Below are 26,557 nucleotides of genomic sequence, written 5' to 3'. Positions count from 1 at the left end.
TATGTAAATGAGTTTCATAAACATATAAATATTTAATGTATCTACACATGCAGCATAAAAAAACAATGAGAAGAAACTCAAGTATTTGACTAAGAACACTATTTTCAATGAAATAAAGCAAATTTCCAACACCAAGAAGTTAAATGGACAGACCGAAAAGCTTTGTAAACATGTCGTCCGTACGGATTTTGACTCATGTATGACACGTACACAACCTTGGTTCAGTCTGAAAGCTGAAAATCCAACGTATAATGATCATCACTGTGTGACCAATATTCACAAAATTTTAAGGAAAAAAACACTAAAAAATTGAGCAACCATGACACCAAATTTGCTCTTACCTTTGGTGTTTCAGGATTATAAACCATATTCCAAGAGAAAAATTACAAAAATTCATCTGTCTATTACTAAAAGAAAATTCTGCTTTTTTGTCTCTGTTACTTCTTGTTTCTGTGAGTGACTTAAAAAACAAAAAGTCCATTGGCCACCATTCATGGATCATTCATCATGCATGGGTTTTACTGCCTTACTTTTGGACTATCCTTCAAGATACGCAAATCTCTTGCTTTTTCAATTCTATAGGCTTAGAGTTTTTGGGTCAAACACTTAAATTCATCAAGCTGATGTCACTATTTTCTCACATTATTTCGCTATTATATAATAATATATAATATTTGAAACCTCACAGAACAGAAAACAGGTGGGTTTTCAAGACAAAGACATCATGTTAAAGGTTTTTACACCTCTCTGTAATATTTCTGATACACAATAGATAAATCAATTTTATCTGTCTTGAAACAGTTAATGGTGAGATATTATAAAATAGATTTAGAGAGATTTTAGGCTTCAAGATGAATGATTACATACATACATATATTATATATATATATAAATACATACATACATACATACATACACACACATACATACATACACACACACACACACACACACAATTTATTTATTTTTTTTATGAGGAATTTTACCGACTCAGAACTAGTCTGTGAATTGAGGCCACCCAACAAAGAAGTGAACAATAGAATTTTGTTTGTATTATTGTTATGCGAATTTAAGTTATGTCATTCAAGAATTGATTTATATGTAAAAACCATCTTGTTTTTACAAAGGTTGATATGTTTTTAATCATTGTTAAGGATCAAACATTCAAGCATTTTACAGAAATGTTCAGATATTCAAAAGCCAGGGTTTCCACAGCACTTTGCAGTTCGGGCGGCCCGCCTAAGCTGGGAAACCCTATTAAAAAAAATAATTCCGCTGCACAAAAGGCAGTCAAATGCATCTCGGACATGCTTCACACCACGAGCAGGCACACGCGCCACACGGCCGAAATGAGAGAAAGACGTGGTCCGTCACTGTCTTGGAGGATAACTAGCCAGTTAATAAAACGCGTGTCTGTGAGAACTGTAAGTGGACTTATGTTTTGGGTTTAAGCCTGTTATTGTATTAGTCTATAGTTCTTGCAAATTTAAAGTAAGTTAGCTGGTGATTTTGTTGTTTGAGTTCTTGACCTGCTAGCTAGGTTGCACGTGCCTGTTTATAATAATTGTTAAATGTAGTACAGAGTCTGTGGTCCATCTCACAAACAAGCCCCCCCCACCCCACCCCAATAAATTCAATATAGCCCCCTATTTACATGGGTATAAAATCATTTCTGCTTATTATGGACCTAACTCACAAATTTCATTGCAATCGCTTGAAGAAAAATGCTGTTTTATTGATGTAAATTAATTTATGGTTTGGCAGACAATGACTATTTGAAATATAGTAATTATAATGTTTACACATTAAGACATATTTTTGAGGTTCAGATGTTTGTTGCACAATTTTTAACTAAAATTGAATATTGAATAAAAAAAAATATATGACAAGTATGAAAAGTATGTCTTGCAATAAATTATTTTTTAAAAGAAAAGAAAGCATAAGGAAACTATAGATATGAAAATAAGTTTTACATTACAATTTATCAGAGTGCAAAAACAAGAAGATTGGCCCTAAAGCTCCTAACATTTCGATTTCAACTGGAACAGTATGTATATGCATTTTGGTCTGCTCAGTCTACAATATGGTTTGTGCCTGTTCATCATGTGTACATCATACATATTTATATAATATATAAATTTATGATAAGACAATGTTTTCTCATTAACATGTAAACAGGTATACATACTGACTGATGTTAGCGACAGTGTCCATCCAGCTCCGTACCCTCACTTTGTTCCTGACATTCGGGGGGTTACTGAACTCATGGATAATTGCGATGTGGTATGGGTAGGGACCACTGAACAACTTTCTCTCCAAAGCCAACGAATCAATCTAAAGAGCAAAATTCACTTTTATATAAGCCAAGAAATTTAACACATGTTCTGTCACTATTTTAAGTGCAGTTTAAATGCATAATAGGTTTAGACAAAATAACATTTCAAATGTCTTTGCAAACAGGTTACAAAACACATGCCAATTATTATAGAACTGTAGGTGTTATTTAAAATGTAAAGAATATTACATGCAAAAGATAAACCTGCATTCTTTGTAAACAGTTGTTGTTGACAAAAGAATAATAAAACTGGTTAATCATATCTTACAAACCATCTTTATCTAATACAGTGGAGCCTGACCTGTGTCATAGGACGCAAGTACACAATGCGATTTCTTTCAGGAGGTATGCTTAACACCTGATCCAAGACCTGTTCTATGTCCAACTTCTTGCATTGAGCATAATCAAAGCGGTTCACTATGGGTGAATTCTGCACCTTTAGGTACTTCAGCACCCTGCAGCGAGTGGCTAAACAAATAACAGTTGCAAAAACCAGTCAGTAGAGTTTGAGGTACTGGCTATAGACTAGACTGTACTTTTCTAAGTTTTAAAATGTTTTATGTCAAACTCACCATGGACAAACATCATTTTAGGGCAGTCCTTCATGACAAGGTCTGTGATGCCACAGTTTGACAGTGTGATTCCCACTAGATTTTTGGATTTCAATGTGAGCACCTAAAAGAAGCAAAGATTTCTAGCACAATAAGTTCTGATATTTATAATTTAAAAATTCAGGCAGCCCACCTGTACATGGTCGTCCTCAGTGACCGGGTCACTGGTGCTGGTTGACTTGTCTGCAGTGCTTTTTCTTTTCACTGCCATCCGTGGCATAGGTTTGGAAAGTCCTACAGGTATGGGGTAAATGAATACACTAGTCATATTTCAAATTTTCATATATGCCTTGTCAATTTTATTACATTTTCAAGTATATTGAAAACCTTAGTGAATAAATAATTGTCTGGAAAAGCTTAAATCAGAGATACTTATTTTGGCATTTTGGAAAAAAAAAGGTAAATGGTGCTAAATTTAAATTAAAAATCATCTCATTAAATGTAATAAATTTTCGTATCGTTCTGCTCATGAGATGTTAAACATGGTGTGTTAAACAACCCACCCATGAGACTTGAGGTGTTTTTTTGTTGCCCAGATGAAGAACCCAAAGAGTCATTTCATGTTTCCCAAACAAAAAAAAAAAATTATCCTCAAGATATTTGGACAAACATTCTGTAGACTGATGAGACAAGCTTTTGGAACGTGTAGAAATTGGAAGTTTCTGGAAAACCATACCAACAGACAAACATAGTGGTGGTAGTGTTGTGGTTGAGATTGAGATGCTGATTGAGATGCTGTGGCATGACCTTAAACAGGCCGTTCATGATCGAAAACCTTTCCTTTTTTTTAAACCTGAATTAAAACAATTCTGCAAAGAAGAGTGGGCCAAAAGTCCTCCACTGTTATGTGAAAGACTCAACCAGTTATTAGGTTCAGTGGCAATACTTTTTCACATAGTGCACTGCATTTTGTATTGACTTGAGTAATCTTTGTACAATATAAAAATTTGCTAGATGATCTGTATTGTTTATATCTGAAAAATATATGCTATTTATGAGTACTCACATTACAAATAAACCTGTTTCATATAGCAAAAAAACAAAAATGTTATAAATTCCGTCTCTGATTTGCCAGAAAACATCTTGATAATCCCCAATTTTTTGAGAAAATACTCTGTGGACTGATGAGACAAAATTTTAAATTTTTGGAAGGTGTGTGTCCCATTACATCTGGCATAAACACTGAGTTTCAGAAAAGTAACAAAGTTCCAACAGTAAAATATGGTGGTGGTAGTGTGATCATCTTGGGCTGTTTTGCTGCTTCAGGACCTTGAAGACTTGCTGTGATCAATGGACCATGAATTCTGCTGTCTACCAAAAAATCCTGAAGGACAATGTGCGGCCATCTGTTTGTAACCTGAAGCTGAAGCGAAATTGGGTTCTGCAGCAGGACAATAATCCAAAACACACCAGAAAGTCCACCTCTTTGTGGCTCAAGAAAAACAAAATGAAGACTATGGAGTGGCCTAGTCAATGTCTTGACATGAATCCTATTGAGATTCTGTGGCAGGACCTTAAAAAGGCAGTTCATGCATGAAAAATGATGAGTGGGCCAAAATACCTCCACAGCACGTTAACAGTCTCATTGCAAGTTATCACAAACGCTTGATTGCAGTTCTTGCTGCTAAGGGTGGCCCAACCAGTTATTAGGTTTAGGTGGCAAGCACTTTTTCCACACAGGGCCATGTAGTTTTGGATTTTGTTTTCTCTTAATAATAAAAACCTTCATTTAAAAACTGCATGTTGTGTTTACTTGTGTTATCTTTGACTAATATTTAAATATGTTTCATGATCTGAAACAATGAAGTGTCACAAACATGCAAAAAAATAAAAAAATAAATCAGGAAGGGGGCAAACACTTTCACACCAGTGATGTGTGTGTGTGTGTGTGTGTGTGTGTATGTATATATATATATATATATATATATATATATATATATATATATATATATATATATATATATATATATATATATATATATATATACACACACACACACACACACACACACACACACACACATATATATACATACATGTATATAAGGTCTATAATAGTAGTAGTTAGTGTATAATCATATACATCATGCATCAAGGCTTTCTAAAGCAGTAAAAAAATAACTTAAAACTGAAGACATTATTAAATTTCATCATTAGAATTAAAGCAGTTATTTGTTGCTTGAAGGTCTTATACTATTAACCTTACCCGAGTCAGTAGTTAAGGGGACAGTGCACAGTTTACTGCAAGCACGGGTTATTGGTCGACTGGAAAACATGTCTTTGGAAGTTGTATGGGACTCCACTCCACCTTGGTTCCCTATTGTGCTGGTTTCTGCTTTAGCTCTCTGCTTGGAGACATGGTGGGTTGATCGGCTCACCTCTCCTCCTGGCTCACTGAAGGTGGCATGAGTGCTGCTCTCTGAGCCTAAGCAAGTCATGCTACAAGTGCAATGTGCCCTCACTCTATCTTCATCCCTTTCTCCTGCATTTCTTGGTGCTCTCCAGTCCACAGAACAGACACATGACCCATTATTCTTGTCTTGGCCAGTATCCACTGCTGTTTCATTGGCTGCTTTTATGTCCAATTTAATTTGCTCACTCGTCACCTGGCAGCCTTTGTCATGGCTGGGATACTTCACTCCCCGGCGCAATGGAGTTTTCCCTTTATCTGAAAAACAAAGAAATATATTTTTTTTTAATGTTTTGGTGCACATTTAATGAGGACAGTGATACCTGAGTTTTCATTACCTCTTGTGGCTAGTTCTTCTACATCATCTCTCTTCTCCTGCATGTATGACTGAGGGTAATGTTGAGAGGAGCAAAATACACCTTGGGACTTGTCTGGAGCCTCGTCATCATCACTGTCAGAGTCAGACGCCACTACCGGAATTTTCTTAATGACAGGCTGTACACCACTGGGCCCTACAAAATTATATCCCAATTTAACTTACATGTGACACACTAAATGATCTGGTTCACCCAAACTGGAAGCACACCATATAGTGTGATGGCCATATAGCATGGGTCCTCCACAAAGTAATGGTAATATTCAGCTTCATACCTGCTTGTTCTTCATCCTGATCTGGTGTATGACAGGAAGCTTTAGACTCCTTTACTGGGCTGGCATCAGTTACCTGTGGCTCAACTTCAATATTCTCCACCATCAAGCCTTCAACATCATGGATCTCTGCATAAAACATACATAGCAGTTAAAGAATTTCCATAACAACAGGTGTGTATTTAAATTTTGTAGTGCCTAAAGCAGAGGTGTCCAAACTTATCCAGAGAGGGCCAGTGAGCAGGTTTACATTTACAGGGCAGATGCCCTAATCCAGTAAGACTTCTGTTTTATCAAAATTTTTTTATACAACTGAACAATTGAGGGTTAAGGGCCTGGCCCAATGTCATAACGACTGAGGTACCACATCCCGATTTCATTCTAACCAAGTAGAAGCCACACTTGAATCTTCTGAAATAGAAGATCAACTTATTAAACATGTTGGATCAGGTGTGGCTCCTTCTTGACTGGTATGGAAACCTGAACCCACACTTGCCCTTTGTGGTTAAGATTGGACACCCCTGGCCTAAAGTATAGCATACCCTCAACTCTGTGTGGTGCCATGTCAACAGCATTGTCCAGATTATGTGGTTGAATATTGTCATTATTATTGTTCTGGTGATTGTTATTGTTGTTCTGGTTAGGGTTCTGGTTACTGACTAGAGCAGAGGATACACCAATTCCTGTGCCTGCACTCAGACCAACCCGAGCACAACCCTGTAGAAGATAAACAACCAGTGTCAGGATATTGCAACCATAGAGGAAATGAAATGAGTCCTGATCAAACTGAAACAGACAAAGATGTTTGAGATTTTACAGTTACAATTTCTAATAAATTGTCATTTACTTATTCATTTGCTTCTTTGCTGTTCTTTGATGACCGTGGCCCTTGTTCCTTCAACTCAATCACACTTTCTACTGAATTGCTCAAAATCGATAGTGTTGTTTAAAGGTTGTGAAGCAGTTCAGAGTTTTCTGTTGTTTTACCATGATTTTCTTATTTTATCACCACCCGGATTTTATATATTAAATGTCAAATATGTTTATCAATTGTGCGTTTGTTTATTTGAAATTGTGAGTAGCCAAAAAACTACATGAAAGATGGACTTAGTGTATGTGCAAAATTAAGTTAACCCCCAGCTGCTTTTGTAAGGTCAAATGAGTAACAGATTCAGGGTGCTTTATAAGTTAAGCAGGCCAATCAAATTAGACATACTTAGAAAAGGGGTTAGGCAACACTGATTTTGAGAGAGAGGAAAAAAAAAACCAAACCAATGTAGTGCCAACGTGTACCAAGAATGCCAAGAGGAAAGGAGATATTCGAGGATATCAGGAAGAAGGTGGTGACAGCCCATCTGTCTGGGAAAGGTAACCTCCAGAAGGGGTACCCAAGATCACCTCCAGAAAATTCCAGCTTCATAAACCCACTGTAAGACAAATCATCTACTAATGGAGACGATTCAACATGACCACATCTGTGCATAGAAGTGGAGGCCCACTTGTCATAAAGAACCAGAAAAATAATACATGAAGTAATGGCCAACCCATATATCACCTCTATTGAGTTGCAGACCTCTCTGGCAGCATCTGGATTAAATGTGCATGTATCTACAATCAGATGAAAATTGAAGAGACATGACATTCATGGAAAAATTGCTAGAATGAAGCCAATGCTCTCAAAAAGGCACAAAACTGCCCATTTAAACTTTGCCAGAGAGCATTGAACAAACCACAGGCCATTTGGAAGTCCATTGTCTGTAGAGTTGTAGATGAGTAGCTGAAACTGAATTCCAAAAGTATTCAAGCAAACCCACCAAGGTCCATTTCTTTCTTCCTTTTCAAGAAAGAACATTCATACGCTTGATTGGCCTATTCAAAGTCCGGACATCAAGCCAATCTAAATTTTGTGGTTGTATCTGAAGCAGATATAAGCTATGTGGAGTCTTGCAAAGAGGAGTGGAAAAAAAATCCCCAAATGCAGATGTGAAAGACTGTTCAGTGGTTACAGAAGATGTGGTTGCTGCAAAAGGAGATGCCACAAGTTACTAAAAGGGTTCATATACTTCTGTACAAGTAAAATTTTCAGATTTGTGAAATAAATCACTGTTATAAATACGACAATACAACTTTTTGCTTTTTTGTGTCTATCATTTGGAAAGTCTACTTTACAAATTAGGGTTTGGATGTACATTTGATAAGGTTATTAATAATAAAGACCATACAGTGGTTTATAACAGGACAGGTTCCACTCAACAGGCCTTGCCATAGTCGACCAAAAAAGTTGAGTGCATGTGGTCGGCGTCATATCCGGAGGTTGTGTTTGGGAAATAGACGCATGAATGCTGCCAGCATTGCTGCAGCGGTTGAAGTGGTGGGGGGGTCAGCCTGTCAGTGCTCAGACCATATGCCGCACACTGCATCAAATTTGTCTGCACGGCTGTCGTCGAAGAATGAAGCCTTTTCTCAAGATGATCACAAGAAAGCCCACAAACAGTTTGCTAAAGACACTAAAGACTAAGAAGATGGATTACTAGAACCATGTCCATGGATTACCAGAACCATGTGGTCTGATGAGACCAAGATAAACGTGTTTAGCTCAGACGGTGTCTACACCGGGTGAGGAGTACAAAGACAAATGTGTCTTGCCAACAGTCAAGCATGGTGGTGGGAGTGTCATAGTCTGGGGCTGCATGAGTGCTGCCAGTACTGGGGAGCTACAGTTCACGTATACCCCTTTTCCACCAAAAAGAACCGGGTGCTGGTTCAGAGCTGGCGAACCTTCTAAGCAACGCGGCGAATCCAACTCGTGCAGCTCCATGTAATTTGTATAAACGTAAATTGTAATCGAGAAAGTAAATAACATTATTTTATCATTAACACAGAAAAAAGGTAGCCTTAGCATGTAACCTCCTACTATCATGTGCTAATAATGTATCATATCTCGGTAAAGTACAAGTGTATTAAACATTAGTATACTTAAGGTACATTATCAAAGGGACTAATGGTAGCCCCACCCACAGCCCCTACCGCAAGCGGTTCTTAGTCTAGACCAGCATCGTTTTGGTTTTACTTAAGAACCACTTTTCCTGGTTCAGAGCCGGTGCTTTGGTGGTCGAAAAAGAAAGAACTGGTTCTAAATTAGGCTCTGGCTCCGAACCAGCACTCAAACTGCCTCGGTGGAAAAGGGTCATAAGGCAACCAAGAATGCCAACATGTACTGTGACATACTGCAACAGAGCATGATCCCCTTCCTTAGGGGACTGGGCTGCAGGGCAGTATTCCAACATGATAACCCCCAAACACACCTCCAAGATGACCACTGCCTTGCTAAAGAAGCTGAGGGTAAAGGTGAAGGACTGGCCAAGCATGTCTCCAGACCTTAACCTTATTGAGCATCTGTGGGGAATCTTCAAATGCAAGGTCTCTAACATCCACCAGCTGTGTGATGTCTTCATGAAGGAGTGGAAGATGACTACCTGTAATGCTTTAGTGAACTCCATGCCCAAGAGGGTTAAGGCAGTGCTGGAAAATACTGGTAGCCACACAAAATATTGACACTTTAAGCCCAATTTGCACATTTTCACTTAGGCGCGTGTTCACTTTATGGCCAGCGTTTAAGATATTTAATGGCAGTGTGGGGAGTTATTTTGAGAGGACAGCAAATTCATACTGTTATACAAGCTGTACACTAACTTTACACCGTAGCAAAGTACAATTTCTTCAATGTTTTCACTTGAAAAGATATAATAAAAATTGTACAAAAATGTGAAGTATGAGAAATAAGAGGTGCGCATCCAAACACTAAAGAGGAGTAGAGGTAGTGATAATATTAATAATAAGAATAATATTTAAGAGGTCTGTATTAGCATAGATGATGTGGCATAGCGATGTAGCTTAGAGCAGGTTATGGTCGCTGAACTGCTGGATGTCCTATTGTCCACATTGTGCTATGAAAACAATGTGGGATTCATGGATAATTGGAGCACTTCTTAGGGCAAGGCTGGCCTGTTGTCCATCCCACTCGGGAAAGTCATTTCCTGCAGCATAGCACAGAGTTTACAGATCTACTTAACTGGTGCAGACAAGCAGGCTAATCCAACCATCTGCTTGATGAAATGTCTGGTCACCCAGGGTTCACAATATAAAGAATGTGTTTGTTTCCCAAGCTAAGCAAAAGGCTCAGAAAATTTGTTTAAGTAACATTATTAGCATAAAATTTGATCATAAGGAATATATAGTCAGCACATTTGATCTGAAGCTAGGACTGCTGAATATAAAAACTAATCTAAAGCACTTATTGTTAATGAAATGATTATTGATCAGACGTTTAGTGTTCTATGCTTAACAGAAACATAGATAAAACCAAACAGGTTTGTCGCAATAAATGAAGCTTGTCCACCCGGTTATAGTAATATATCAGCCATGCCTAACAGGCAGGGGAGGAGGTGTTGCAGATATTCATGATGATAAGCTAGGTGCCAAACAAGAATCTAGACTTGTGTTCAACTCATTTGAATTTCTTCATACTGACATTTATTGTGGCTACATATGATAAGTATACAAAGTCAATTCCTGTTATTAATATTTGTTATTTATAGACCTCTGGCACCATATTTTTAATTTCTCTGTAAAGTTGAACACTTTAAAATTCATTTTAATAACTTAGAAGATCCTCCGAGAACAGCAGTTGTTCCCATCTTAGATTCAGAAGTGGTTAACCAGAATGTAATAGGACCCACTCAATGGAGGTCACACTATTGATCTCATTCTAACCTTCAGATTAAATATAGAAAATATAGTCACCTCAATTTGAAATGGCCTCAATCTCCAACAATTATTTCATTTAATTGAAAATGCAGTTCAGATCGCTGTCTGGCCCCATTGAATTTGATCAAGTGACTGACTATTTCGTGCCAATGTTTTGCTACACCCTAGATATTGTGGCTCCACTTAAAAGGAAAGTAATAAAAGATAAAGGTACTGGGGTCATTTTACCCTGGTACAATGACAACACACAAATTTAAAATAATCAGCTAGGAAATTAGAATATAAATGGTGTCAAACTTAATTATCAGTATTCAAATTAGCATAGAAGGAAAGACTTCATAGCTAAAAAGGTTTCCTAGTGCTGCTCGATCAGTATATATCTCCAGCCTAATTAAAGATGAGCCAGTATATATCTCCAGCCTACATTTTTATTCAATACTGTAGCAACTTTAACTAGGAATAAAAACTCTCGAAAAGCACACACCATCTAATTGTAGCAGTAATGACTTCATTCATTATTTCAATGGAAAATTTTATAACATCAGGCAGAAAATTCAGACCATTCATTTAATACCAAAACAATTTAATAGACAATACTTTAGATAATATTTCTGTTTTTAATCAACATTTAGACTGATTTAGTCCCCTTCAATAGACTGACTTGATTTAATTGATTTCTTCTTCAAAATTACCAACCTGCATAATGGATCCCTTAGCTAAATGTTTCTTTAGACACAAAATAATAAATTCTTCCCTTAGCACTGGCTATGTGGCATTTTTTTTAAGATAGCGGTTATCAAACCTCTGATTAAAAAATCTGCCCTTGACCCAAGCCAGCTGTCCAACTATAGGCCAATATCAAACATCCCCTTTACCTCCAAGATCATAGAAATGTTTGAAGCACAGCAGTTATGCTTATACCTACATAGGAATAATATTCATGAAATGTACCAATCAGGATTGAGGCCTCATCATAGCACAAAGATAGCACTGTTTAAAGTTCTAAATGACCCGTTATTGGCCCATGATCAAGGTTGTGCCTCTTTGCTGGTGTTGCTTGGACCAGCTTAATAAGACTAATAAGAAAATTGTGTGAAGGCCATCAGAGTGTGGATGCTTACTAACTTCCTTACACGTGACTCTGACAAGACAGAAGTGCTTTTACTAGGACTTTTACTAGTTACACTGCATGGTCTTTCCATTTTATTATGTGCATCAGTAAAAAACCTTGGTGTGATTATTAACCCTCTGAGGTCTAAGGGTATTTTATTGCCTGGAGAAGTTTTGTCATACTCTGACATTTGTGCTTTTTTCAGTTGCTTATAAAGATATAAATGGATAAAGTCTAATATCACTGTAATCAGCACAAACTGGACTACAATAATATGTGAGCAGCATGTATGTACATGATTGTGTTTTTGAGAAAACAATGTTTATGCGTGGTTAGTGAAAAATGAAACATTTTAAATCACTTGAATAAGGCCATAAAACACATACAGAACATTGGTTCACAGGACTTTTGAGAACTGGATCTTGAAGCCTAGAGTTTTTGCTTCAAAATTATGTGAAAATCATGTTGTTTACTCGCTCACAGAAAACAATATATTGATTTAATTTTTCTATGACACTTTTTGTTTGTAAAGGGCATATGCGAGTAGGCGTCAACTATCATGAATATTAATGTGATTCACACCTGAGAAGACAAAGGCCCACATAATGAGCTGCATAATGAGCCTTTCAGGCAGGTGTATGACTGAGAGAGGAGTTACAAGAAAGAATGTGAGGACGAAATGTGTATATTTTTTGTTTGTAGTTTATTTAGAATATTTAACTATCACACAAAATAACTTTAGAAGTTAGTTGTGTTATTACACAGAAGACACAATCAGGGCAAAACTGTGACAAAAAAAGTGTCAACAGGAAGAGTGCAAGATAAAAAAGGGTGTAAGACTTGTAGAAGCCCACTAACCTATGAACAGCATATGCATATGAACAGCACGCTCAGAGGGAGGCGGGAACACATTAGCTATAATTAGGCAAAACAGGAGAAACTGGACCACTCCTTACTTTCTTACGGATTACATAAAAATAGATTATTTGTTTTTGACTTGAATTTGAAAAGTAGACATTTCAAGTTTTCTATGCATATATTTATCTTGTATTTGAGGCAAGTATTCGCTGAGATTCGGGTTGTTTTATTTGTGTGTCTGTGAAGAGTTGTGACCGAGACAGAGATGGCAGAGAACGCACTCTGTTTATTTTCTTTATTCTACAAAAGCACAGTGTTTTGTTATTGTGTGTATGCAAATAAAAGTAGACCCTTTACAGATTTGATTGATGTATTGCTCTTATCTGTACGATCAAAACTGAAAGTGTAATTTAAGTTCATTTTGGCCTTAACAGGAGATTATGCCACAAAACGCGTATACGCGTTCATCGACTCCAGAGGATCAATTATGAGGCTCTACAGTGGGGCTTGAAAGTTTGGGCACCCCAGGTAAAAATTTGTATTAATGTGTATAAAGAAGCCAAGAAAAGATGGAAAAATCTCCAAAAGGCATCAAATTACAGAGTAAACATTCTTATAATTTGTCAAAAAAAAGTTAGATTTTATTTCCATCATTTACACTTTCAAAATAACAGAAAACCAAAAAATGGCATCTGCAAAAGTTTGGGCACCCTGCAGAGTTTATAGCATGCACCACCCCCTTTGGAAAGCTGAGACCTGACAGTGTCATGGATTGTTCTCAATCATCGTCTGGAAAGACCAGGTGATGTAAATCTCAAAGGTTTTAAATGCCCAGACTCATCTGACCTTGCCCCAACAATAACCACCATGGGTTCTTCTAAACAGTTGTCTAGAAAACACAAAATAGTTGATGCTCACAAAGCAGGAGAAGGCTATAAGAAGACAGCAAAGCGTTTTTAGATGCCAATATCATCTGTTCGGAATGTAATTAAGAAATGTCAGTCATCAGGAACAGTGGAAGTTAAAGTAAAATCTGGAAGACCACGAAAAATAGGATTGTGAGAAAAAAGGATTGTGACAAAAGCAAGTCAAAACCCACGTTTGACTGCACGATCCCTCCAGAAAGATCTGGCAGACACTGGAGTTGTGGTACACCATTCCATTATAAAGAGATACATGTACACATATGATATTAACATGCCTGGCAATAAAGCTGATTCTGATTCTGATATAGAGAAGCCTGATGCATTTTGGAAACAATTTCTGTAGACCGATGAGGTAAAAATAGAACTTTTTGGGAAGAATGAGCAAAGGTATGTTTGGAGAAGAAAGGGCACAGAATTTAATGAAAAGAACTTCTGTCCAACTGTTAAGCATGGGGGTGGATCAATCATGCTTTGGGGTTGTATTGCAGCCAGTGGCACAGGGAACATTTCACGAGTAGAAGGAAAATGGATTAAATAAAATTTCACCAAATATTGGATGCTAACTTGATGCCATCTGTGAAGAAGCTGAAGTTAAAGAGAGGATGGCTTCTACAAATGTATAATGATCCTAAATACACCTCAAAATCCACAGTGGATTACATCAAGAGGCATAAACTGAAGGTTTTGCCATGGCCTTCACAATCTCCTGATCTACACATAATTGAAAATCTATGGATAGACCTTAAAAGAGCAGTGCGTGACAGACAGCCCAGAAATCTCAAACAACTGGAAGACTTTTGTAAGGAAGTATGGGCGAAGATACCTCAAACAAGAATTGAAAGACTCTTGGCTGGTGACAAAAAGCGTTTACAAGCTGTGATAGGGGCAGTACAAGGTATTAACTCTGCAGGGTGCCCAAACTCTTACAGACAGCATTTTTTTGTTTTTTTGTTTTCTGTTATTTTGAAAGTGTAAATGATAGAAAGAAAATCTAACTTTTTTTTGATAAATTATAAGAATGTTTAATCTGTAATTTGATGGCTTTCGGAGATTTTTCCATCTTTTCTTCGCTTCTTAATGCACAATAATAATTTTTTTTACCTTGGTTGCATAAACTTTTGAGCCCCACTGTATAGGTAACAGTGAAGCATGGTGGAGGTTCCTTTGTGAGGTTTGAGGCTGCATTTTTGCAAATGGAGTACAGGCAGAAACCCATCCATCATGCAGTACCATCAGGGAGCATCTGATTGGCTCCAAACCTTTTATGCAGCTGGACAATGATCCAAAACATACAGCCAATGACAGTGTAGAGATGACCCCCAAAGAACCCTGATCTTAACATCATTGAGTATGGCTGGGATTATAAAAAGAAAAAGAAGCATATGATACTGCCTACATCCACAGATAATATGCACTGTCATATATGTAAAACCTGTGACATCATTGATCAAGCGGAGTCACCATAAGTGTCACCAAGAAACATCCTGACTCACTCATGTCATCATGACTCACGAAAGATCTGCATCAAGATCACCATGAACTACCACTGTTGTAGAAAGAGAGCTATTTTTTTAATACTGTATTTTCCTGTTCTTATTTTATTACATAATAATTTTTATTAAATACTAACCAGACAAAGAGCGATTCAAAACCCCTTATGAAGAAGAACAAAACAAGGTCCGTGACGTTGCCTGGTATGGTGCAACCGGGGCCCCACCCTGGAGCCAGGCCCGGGGTTGGGGCTCGTATGCGAGCACCTGGCTCTGCCCGAAGGAGTGACGTGGGGCTGATCTCCAGTGGGCCCACCACCTGCAGGAGGAACCGTAAGGGGTAGGTGCATTGTGGATTGGGTGGCAGTCGAAGGCGGGGTCACAGAATCTGGCTCTAGGGACATGGAATGTCACCATGCTGGGGGGAAGGAGCCTGAGCTGGTGTGGGAGGTTGAGAGATACCGACTAGAGATAGTTGGGCTCGCCTCCACGCACAGCTTGGGCTCTGGAACCCAACCCAACAGAGAAGCTGGACTCTTTACTACTCTGGAGTTGCCCACGGTGAGAGGCGGCGGGCTAATGCTCCTAGCCCCCCAGCTCAACCGCCATGTGTTGGAGTTCACCCCGGTGAACGAGAGGGTCATTTCCCTGAGCCTTCGAGTTGGGGATAGGTCTCTTACTGTTATTTGCGCTTACGGGCCAAATGGCAGTGTAGAGTAGCCAACCTTCTTGCCGTCTCTGGGAGGGGTGCTGGAAAGTGCTCCGCCCGGGGACTCCGTCATTCTATTGGGGGACTTCAACTCTCACACGGGCAGCGAGAGTGACACCTGGAGGGGCGTGATTGGGAGGAACATACACCATGTTCAAGCATAAAGGTGTCCATAGGAGGAAGGGGAATATCTTAGGGATTCAGCACACACAGGAAGGTAGGCGTCTTTTCATGTTTTTCTGTGAGCTGATAGATGCTTTTCTCAGTTTTCCCAGGACTTCCGACAAAAGCAAGGATGATGCTCCCTGAACTTGCTGCACCCTGCAAGGTCCCTGGGTCCTGCCCTGTCCCTACTCAGCACAGCCTTAGAACTCAATGCTACAAAGCACACTGCAGATAACAGCACCCTTCCCCACCTGTTTACATTGACTCACCTGACAGACCTCTCAATATTAGAGAACAATTTATTCCACCACACTTGTTTATTGCGTGTGTCTAGCCCATCACATAAACACGTCCCTACAATATATACAACTTGGTCACAACTGGGTCTTCAAGCAGGACAAATTTAACTGTTAGATATAATGATAATGACCATGATCCTATGCATACCTTCAGTGCTGTAATAAAATGGTTTAAGTACAACAGAGTGAAAGTACTGGAGTTGCAATCACAATGCTTTAACTGTAACCCATAGAGAATTTTTGAATTTGTGTAATCTGAAATTGCATGTCCAAAAACAGAGGCCTATAATCCTGAGTGAGTTACACCAGTTGTGTCAGGAAGAATAAGGAAAACATATTGTAAGAAGCCTGTAAAAGTATAACCCAAGTATTCAATTTAAATTCAATTTATTAAAGTGTCACATGCAAGTTTGTGAACCCTTTAGATATTTCTGCATAAATATGACCCAAAACATCAATTGCTAAAAAGCAGACAAAGTGAACCCAAACAAACAAATCAGACAAACCTATTATACTTTTTTGTTATTCATGAAAATGTTCCAATATTATATATGTGGCAAAAATATGTGAACCTCTATGATTAGTATTGTTTTCAATCAGTGATTAGCTTGTTTTATTAAAAGAACAGTGATGTATAATATAAAGGTCTGATAATCACAATGTGTGTTTGTGGAATTGGATCATGGCACAAACAAGGAAGATTTCTGAGGACTTCAGAAGGTTACAAAACCATCTCTAAAGTGTGTGGACTCCACAAACAGACAGATTCTGTTCAAATAAAGGACCCAGTCAACCAAAAAAAGATCACTCCAAAAGCAAGACATAGACCAAGTCTATTGGGGACAAATGAAAACCCAGGGTAACTTCTAAGCAAATAAACGCCTCTCTTACTTTGGCTAATGATAATGAACATGACCCTGCAATCAGGTGAACACTAAACACTTTGGTGTGCATGGCATATTTGCAAGAAGAAAGCCACCATTTCCCAAAAGAACATTGCTGCCTATGAGGTTTGCTAAAGACCATTTGGACAAGCCAGAGGACTACTGGAGAAATTATTTGTGGACAAATGAAACCAAAATAAAACTTTTTCGTTTAAATGAGAAGCATTATTTTTGGGGAAAGAAAAGTACTGCATTCTACCATAATAACCTTATACCATCTGTAAAACATATTGGTGGTATTATCATGCTTTCAGACTGTATTGCTGCATCTGAGCTAGGCCAGCTTGATGGAACAATAAAATTTTGAATTATACCAGTGAATTCTTAAGGAAAATAGCAAGACATCTGTGCATGATCTGAATCTCAAGAGAAAATGGGTCATACACCAAGACAACAACCACTAGCACCCACCAAAGATTAATTCAAGAAAATAATAATAGTAAAAAATAGTAAAAATAATTAACAAATCACTAGATGTAATATGGAAAACTGAAGACAATCAAGTGGAGAAATCGTAAAGACACTGCCAGGAACAAGTCGTCCCTCCAGACGCTCATGCCTGTCACCTTCGTGCTCCCTTTTTAGTTATGCTGACATAGCTAGTCTTGCTGGCATCTCTGTCTGCACTTTGCACATAATGTACACTTTCCATCACATGATTACAATAAAATATAATAATAAACTGAAATGTTTGTACTGCTCAATTGTTCCAACAGATTTTCCCTCTCCATAGTACCCTTCCATAAACAGCTCTCTGCTGACATACGTAAGTGATTTATCTGTTTCAAAATGCAGTCTTCACAGGTAAAACCAAGGTCTACACTGAAAGATATTTATTAATTGTTTAAATAATTACTCTAACAGGGCACACATGGGAAACAGGTGTTACCCATTTCAACAAATGTAGAGGTTGTATGCCATTGCAATACAGCAAGATATCTATCAGGCTACTGATAGTACAGTAAATTCAGGATGATGTGACTCTCTGCATACTGCACTAAGACAACAGTTTGCAGTTTGTTTTACATTAATGCAATACCTCTAGCAATAAAGCTCACTTCCTATCATCTGTTCATCAGCAAGATAATATTAGGCTTGAAAATAGCATATAATTAATGAATGAATAAGTGGGGTAGACCAATACTATTATGCATCCTAGAGTCTATTATTTAGATGATCAAAACTTGTGTTAGTGATTTACATTAACTTGTGTACTTGTTATTTATACATGTACAGGATCAATGTCACACTCACCTTTGGGGGCTCACGGAACATCTGGTCTAGGGAGATGAACTCCAGATTGGGCAGCATTTCAATACACTGGCAAAAGGACTCAAGCTTAATGGCATGACAGCGCACTAGGGTAAGATCCAGCAATCTGCTCCAGCGAGAATTATCTATTGGAAAACAAATATGTAGGTCATTTGGTTAACATGCACAAAGAGAGTTAAAACAAAGTTGAAACACAAAAAAAAAAAGTATGGCAGAGATGAACCCTGTGGTTATGAGATTTACTATACGGACAAAAGTGTTTTTTTTTCCTGATGCCTTCCTAAAAATGCATTTTTTGAGGCACCAGGACATGGAGATGTAGCATAGTCACCAATTCAGCAGCTGTTTAATCAAGCAAAAACACAATTTCACACAAATCCTCTGTACTTTAACATTTAGTACGCAGAGGATTGAAGCCTAAAAACATTGCCAAATTCACATCCACAACTGTACAAATTAAGCTTAATACAAACACTACACAGAGCTGAGAAGATACACTGATGTCCACCCCTCCTCCCAACAAATAAGTACTCTGAATTTCCAAAGTTGATGTGCAGAGTGGGGTCAAAAGCTGCTTGACCCCACAACATTCCTAGCAGAGTGCTCGGGATATGTGCAGGTAGCAGATGCCATCACTTACATAAATTTTGGTAAAATTAACAGTAAAATACCCTAACTTCATAAGCAGGTAATTAATCTTAACATTAATAGTATCTGTCTAAATTGCATATTTTGCTGATATGTACTTGTGATAAACCTTTCACCATTCAGCAAAAATGCAGAAATAAGATGTTAAAAATATGGTGTGTGTTTTGTTAAATTACATTGAATTTGAAACATACAATGGTTTTCTCTACTATTTTCTAAACCTTTCTTTTACCATTGAATTTACACAACACACGTATCACTCTGAAGGTGCAAAATATTTTTTATTGTGACAAAAAAAAAAACAGAAATTAAAATAAACAAACAGAAATCACCAGGATCCATAAGCATTCACCCCCTTTGCTGTGAAACCCATAAATAAGATGTGGTCCATCCAATAAACCTCAGTAGTCCCATAATTAGTTGATTACGGTCCACTTGTGTGCAATCATTGTCAAATATAATAACACCCCAAAATTTAAACATCCTAAAGAGCTCCATTATATCTAAATCCATTATAACTAAATAAAAAGAAAATAGCACCACTATAAACCTGACAAGAGAAGGCTGCTTTCCAAAACTGACCATAAATTAGAGATGCAACAAAAACCAAAAAGATAGCGCTGAAAGTGCTGCAAAGACAGGGATCCCTCCACAGCAGGGATGGTAGTATCCGTCAATAGGATGAGTAGAAGGTTGGCCAGACGAAAAAGCCGTTGCATAAAGACAGAAGGTTGAAAGATAAGATAAGTAAAGATGTTTGGAGCCTGCCAAACAGCATGCCAAACAGTTGAAGCACAGTTTGAAGTTTCTGTGGTCAGATCAGAATAAATTTGAACTGTTTAGCCATAATTGTGTTTTGCAAACCAAACACTTCACCATCACCTTGAGAACAGCATCATGCTGTGGGGATGCTTTTCATTGTGAAATAAAAACAAAACCAAACCAAAACAAAACGTTTATGGATTGAAGAAAAAAAGGATGGCACTAGGTACAGAGTAATACCTTTCAGTAGGTCAATGATCCTAATCATACTGCTAAAGCTACACTGAAATGGTAAAACATAAAAATGTCTTGGAATGGCCTAGTCAAAGCAAAGACCTCAATCCAATTGAGAATCTTTGGCATACTTGAAGATTACTGTACACCAACACATCCAAACTCAATTGAAGGAGCTGGAGCAACTTTGCCCTGAAACTGAAAATCCCAATGGATGGATCAATTCAAGAAGCAACTTTTGTCGTCATTTCAACCATATATACAGTGGGGCAAAAAAGTATTATTCAGTATTTATTCAGCCACCAATTGTGCAAGTTCTCCCACTTAAAATGATGAGAGAGGCCTGTAATTTTCATCATAGGTACACTTCAACTATGAGAGACAAAATGAGAAAAAAAAATCCAGAAAATCACATCGTCATTAATTTTTAAAGAATTTATTTGCAAATTATGATGGATTTCTGGCTTCTTCTTTAAAAGGTTCCACTGTCCTCCACTCTTTACCTGTATTAATGGCACCTGTTTGAACTCGTTATCAGTATAAAACACACCTGTCCACAACCTCAAACAGTCAGACTCCAAACTCCACTATGGCCAAGACCAAAGAGCTGTCAAAGGGCACCAGAAACAAAATTGTAGACCTGCACCAGGCTGGAAAGACTGAATCTGCAATAGGTAAGCAGCTTGGTGTGAAGAAATCAACTGTGGGAGCAATTATTAGAAAATGGAAGACATACAAGACATACAGACATGCAGTGCCAGACGTGTCCAGGCCCATCTGATGTTTGCTAGAAAGCATTTGTATGAAGGGGATTGGGAGAATGTCATGTGGTCAGATGAAACCAAAATAGAACTTTTTGGTAAAAACTCAACTTGTCGTGTTTGGAGGAGAAAGAATGCTGAGGTGCATCCAAAGAACACCATACCTACTGTGAAGCATGGGGGGTGAAAACATCATGCTTTGGGGCTGGACGACTGATCTGTGTATAGGAAAGAATGAATGGGGCCATGTATTGTGATATTTTGAGTGAAAACCTCCTTCCATCAGCAAGGACATTGAAGATGAAACGTGACTGGGTCTTTCAGCCAGAAAATGATCCCAAACACACCGCCCGGGCAATGAAGGGTTGGCTTTGTAAGAAGCATTTCAAGGTCCTGGAGTGGCCTAGCCAGTCTCCAGAACTTACACTGTTGTCCAGAAACAGCCCCAAAACATCACTGCTCTAGAGGAGATCTGCATGGAGGAATGGGCCAAACTACCAGCAACAGTGTGTAAAACCCTTGTGGAGACTTACAGAAAACGTTTGACCTCTGTCATTGCAAACAGAGTATATAACAAAATATTGAGATGAACCAAAGATGAACCAAATACTTATTTTCCACCATAATTTGCAAATAAATTCTTTAAAAATCAATGTAATTTTCTGGATTTTTTTTCACATTTTGTCTCTCACAGTTGAAGTGTACCTATGATGAAAATTACAGGCCACTCTTATCTTTATAAATGGGAGAACTTGCACAATTGGTGGCTGACTAAATACTTTTTTGCCCCACTGTATCTAGCACAATATACAGCAACAACGTTTCTCCAGGACCATACACAAAATTGCACTTAAAAGTGTGCATACAGTAGGTACTGTAAATCCATTGCACAACTAAAGCAATTGCAAACATTCAAATATAAGTAATAGCAACAGTTTGATAAGGGCTTGAAAATGTGGTGTGGAAAACAGCAATTAAGTGAGTGAATAGAGTGTCACACAGTTGTGTGTGTGTGTGTGTGTGTGTGTGTGTGTGTGTGTGTGTGTGTGTGTGTGTGTATGTTAAGTATAGTTCAGTCCTGTTTGTTAATGAGTCTCATGGCTTGAGGGAAGAAACTATTGCATAGTCTGGTTGTGAGGGACCGAATGCGACAATACCTTTTTCAGATAGTATGTGCAATGGAGGGACGTGTGGGGTCATTCACAATGCTGTTGGCTAGTTGGTGCAGCGTGTTTTATGCATTTTGGTGATGGAGGGAAGAGAGATGATGATCTTCTCAGTTGTCCTCACTATCCGCTGCAGGATCTTGTGATCTGAGAAAGTGCAGCTCCCAAGCCAGATGCTCGCAATGGACTCTCTATAAAATGTGTTCAGGATGGGGGGAGGGAGATGTGCCTTCCTCAGCCTTCATAGGAAGTAGAGGCACTGCTGGGTTTTCTTACTGATGTAGCTGGTGTTGAGTGACCAGGTGAAGTTCTCAACCGGACAAACACAAAGGAATTTGGGCTCTTGATGATCTCCAGCAAAGATCAGTCAATGTTGCAGCTACAAAGTGGTAGCGGAGTCTTGGCGTGTCTCATGAAAAGCCTCTCAAAGCATTTCATCATGATGGGTGTGAGTGCGACAGGACAAACATTGAGGCAAAACACTGTAGACCTCTTTGGCATGGGGTGATAGTTTCTTATTAGCCTTAGATTTAACATAAGCAGTTGTTGACAGTAATATCTATACCAATCAACTGTTTACTGTCTGTTTTTTAACATTAATTTGTAAACAAAAGAGTTCTCAACTGTAAAAATGACGGTTGCTAATAAAACATTCCAAACAGTGTTGAACATTGTTACTACATAATTTATGGTAAGGTTCTGGCATCCGAGGCTGCCAGAAGTTTTCTATAAAACATACCTTTTTTTTAATTTGCTGATGAATGACAACGGAAAACACATTATATTCTATTGATTGTCACATACATGGACATAGCCACAGATCAGGGCACAGCATTAATGTTTGTATGGGCAATTGGTTTAATTACATAATAATATCAAATGGTTGCCTTTTTATTCAAGATTTTATAATTACAGCTTTGCAAGGTAAATGCATTCACACATTGCTACTGTAGTTGGTATCCAGCCTTCTCACCACTCAATGCTCACTGCATCTACAACTGCTGCAATCCAGGAGTCACACTGACAACTAACTTAGTTAGTTAGTTTTGGGTGGACCTAACCACTGATCAACACGTTCCTAATTTGAATGTTAACTTTTTTTTATATGTATTAAATAAACAATCATAATATCAATGTGTATTAATGGCATCCAGCCCAAGATTTGAATGTGCACAACAACTAACCTGCAAAATTCAAGGACCAGAGACGTCACTACCGTAAACCAACAAAAAGCCATGAAAAAAAATTCTAAAACAAAATACCATAAAAAGATCTTGCATACTGTACATACAAGGCTTTCCTTTGATCAATTATTGAAAACAAAACCTATCAATAAATGCTGTGAATGCACTTTGATGTTAAAAATCGTTATATATAATTAATTCAACAGCAGCATTAACAAGGTTTTTAATATTTACTTAAAGAGGTGAGATATAGAAAACTGCTACAATAAACAAATAGAAAAAGAGACAGATGCATAAAAGACTATTAATTAAATTCATCTATATAAGGACTGTGTTTACCCAGTTGCCTGAAATAAAAATAAGAAAAACAAAACTGTGCCAAAATCCAATGCAATCCAATTAAACCAGTATATATAATTAGGTTGAAAGTATATTTTTTAAACTAAAAATATAAAACAAGGAAAGGTTACAAAAAATGTGAGAGATTTGTTTGATTTACAAATTTATAAGAAATACCTGTGATCCAGCTGTGTGGGTTGTGAAGATGTGGGCAGTTGTAAATGACCAGATACTTGATGGAAGGAAACACTTCATTAACAGCCTTCATTCCAACATCAGTGATGATTCCTGGGTTTTCTATTACATCAGCAAGGCCATATTTGACCAACTCCGTATGACTCAGTTTACCTATGAAAGAATGAGTTCTGTAAGGAATTACAGAAATTGCACCCAAATTCCACTCCAAGGTACACATCTAAAAGAGCTCACTCCTTAAAAGGTTTAAATATCATAAAGGTAATACGTTTAGGACTCTAAACATATAAACTTGATTCAATTATAAATATGGGAACAGCAGCAGGACATTAAGGATCACCACGAACAAAGGGTTTATGTGACCGCAATTACCATTTAACCACTTGGTTGATAACAATTGTAACAATACCAAGACAAGGTGTACATAACCATGATTAACATTTAAAGACATCAGCTAGACAACAAGGTGTAGCCCAGCCATTTGGGAGACTTTCAGTTCTTACACTCAATACACATTCAAAGCGGAACTTCATTTACATTATCAAAAGGGAAAACTGTATATAATGCTTGAGCAGGATTTGCTCTGGGTTCTTATTGACTCAGATGGACCCAAAGTACGTCATGTATTTTGTCACTGCTATGCTGGAATATCTTGTTCTTCATTAAGATCTTCAACATCGTCTTATTTTTACACTACGCATTTTTATTTCTTACATTGCTGAGCCACCCAGCGACGGATTCCAAAAAAAAGTGGGGAAAGGTAAGAAAAGTGGTCTTTTCTTCCTTTACGCTGTTTTTTGATTCAGGGAACCCCCTCGTTTAAAAAACCTAGAAAAGAAATGCTTTAGTGTAGAATAGCACAGAGTATAGTTCACTGATCATAAGCAGTAGGAGTTATTATTTTTGTTAAGCCTATTCTGTACATTTCTGTTTAAGATTCTAACGGAACTGAATTAACCTGACGCAGTGTGGTGACAGTTGTATGTGAATTGTTGTTTAACGTAACTGAAGCAAAGTGCTTAAGCTGATAAGTTTCTAAAGTAACTGAAACTTGTTGGGTGTTTGTTATAATTCTGTTAAGATTCTAAAGTAACTGAATCAGCCCGACGCAGTGTGGAAGCTAAAAGTGTTTCTAAAGTAACTGAAACAGTGACAGTAAAGAGCCCGACGCACCGAAGCTCTGTAGAGTGTAAAGCAATAACCTGAGGTAGTGTGGTGTTGTCTTTCAGACTGTAACAGTGTTTTAAACTTGCGTTTTAAGTCCATGTACTGTGGTTAAGTAAAAGGGTAGGTTTTAATGCAAAGAAACCCGATGTACTGTGGTTTTGTCCGACGTACTGTGACCGTGTTAAACTAACGTTTTAAGTCCAAAAGTGTTAAGAAGACTGTTGTAAAATATAACAAAAAAATAAACCTGACGTACTGTGGTTTTGTCCGACGTACTGTGACAGTGTTACATTTTAAACTGTTAGTGAGTTTGTGAGTGTTACTGTATGAAAGTGTTTGTGAGGGTTATTGTTTGTGAGTGTTTGTGAGTGTTAACTGTTACTGTAGTTGAACTTGAGGCCAGACGGAGTGTGTCTGTGCCCGAAGATTTTGAGTTCAAAAGCCTGACATATTGTGGCTGTTTTGTTCATTTGCGTCCGTAGTACTGGAGATGTGAATAAATAGACTAACAGTTGAGTAGATAGCTTGTAGTCACAGAAACTGTATAAAGTTTAAAGAGTGAGATTTAAGGAAAGCTGTGTGTTTGTAAAAATGGAACAGCTGATTGTTAAGTACATCGCTAAACACGGTTCTCAGGGAATGTTTGATGGATAGAGAACATGGTTGATAAACAGCATGCTTAGTTCATCAATAGCATGCTAACAACAGCATACTTAGTTCATCTTTGGAAACATTGTTCAAAGATTTAGAGGAAGCAAAGTCTGCTTGTCAATTCCTGATAAAAAAATGCCACAACTGAAACTAGCAGCAGTAAGACATCTGTATGTGGCATGTGGAGTAATCAGGTTCCTGAAATGTTAGACAGTGATGAGAACTCAGAAAGATATTCCCAGTCAGTCAGGAGTCAATACTCTGACTGTACAGTCAATTTCCCCATGGCTCCAGTTCACTTGACTACAACTATGCGTGCTAGTGAAAGAGCAGAGGAACCAGTGACCTCTACTATGGTCAGAGGGTTTAAACCCAATGAGCTAGAAGCTGTGATTAAAAGTATTGGTAAATTTGATCCTGCCAAACAAGATCCATTAGACTTTCTAAAGGTTTTCAAGCTATATGCTGACATTTACAAATTCACAGATGGTGATGCGCGTGTGTTGTTAACTGTGTGTTTGCCTGACACTTTGTCTGGAGCGTTAAATCAGAAAGTCAAAACTAGAACTGCCAATAAGTTTGAGTGGAAACAGGCACTGCTTGAAGTCCTAGGTGTAATGTCCGTTGACTGGGATAAAATATCGGATGTGCACATGAGGACAGGGGAGCACCCCATGGCATTTTCAGAGCGATTATTGGAGATATTTAAAACTTTCAGTGGAAATCCTAACATCACACCGAATGATGTCAGTTTTAAATCTGCTTTGATTAACAAATGTGACTCACTCACCCGTTCTGCTGTGTCGATGTTTGTAACCCATCTCTCTGATTATAACGACATCATTGCTAAAATGTCACAGTTTTTCAACAACAATGCTAACTCAAAGAGATCCCATCCTGTTTCA

At 37.9% G+C, this 26,557-nt stretch overlaps 1 protein-coding gene across 6 annotated transcripts in view; it reads right to left on the bottom strand.

The window, feature by feature from the left end:
• fbxo38 (F-box protein 38) overlaps positions 1-26,557 on the bottom strand; it is a 54,197-nt gene that overhangs the window by 5,763 nt on the left and 21,877 nt on the right. For 5 of the 6 annotated variants that reach the window (XM_027135449.2, XM_027135450.2, XM_027135446.2 and 2 more), the window contains 10 exons: positions 23,817-23,987; positions 18,528-18,670; positions 6,547-6,721; positions 6,008-6,133; positions 5,695-5,868; positions 5,153-5,614; positions 3,080-3,180; positions 2,908-3,010; positions 2,637-2,803; positions 2,189-2,334 (listed from right to left, as the gene is read on the bottom strand). In XM_027135449.2, coding sequence (XP_026991250.1) covers positions 2,189-2,334; positions 2,637-2,803; positions 2,908-3,010; positions 3,080-3,180; positions 5,153-5,614; positions 5,695-5,868; positions 6,008-6,133; positions 6,547-6,721; positions 18,528-18,670; positions 23,817-23,987 — 1,768 coding nt within the window. The remainder of the gene's footprint in view (positions 1-2,188; positions 2,335-2,636; positions 2,804-2,907; positions 3,011-3,079; positions 3,181-5,152; positions 5,615-5,694; positions 5,869-6,007; positions 6,134-6,546; positions 6,722-18,527; positions 18,671-23,816; positions 23,988-26,557) is intronic. The other variant, XM_047802252.1, reaches the window with a different exon arrangement.

Source organism: Tachysurus fulvidraco, chromosome 17, assembly GCF_022655615.1.
Source record: "Tachysurus fulvidraco isolate hzauxx_2018 chromosome 17, HZAU_PFXX_2.0, whole genome shotgun sequence".
In the NCBI taxonomy this organism is placed as follows: domain Eukaryota; kingdom Metazoa; phylum Chordata; class Actinopteri; order Siluriformes; family Bagridae; genus Tachysurus; species Tachysurus fulvidraco.
This window is presented reverse-complemented; position numbering and strand designations above follow the sequence as displayed.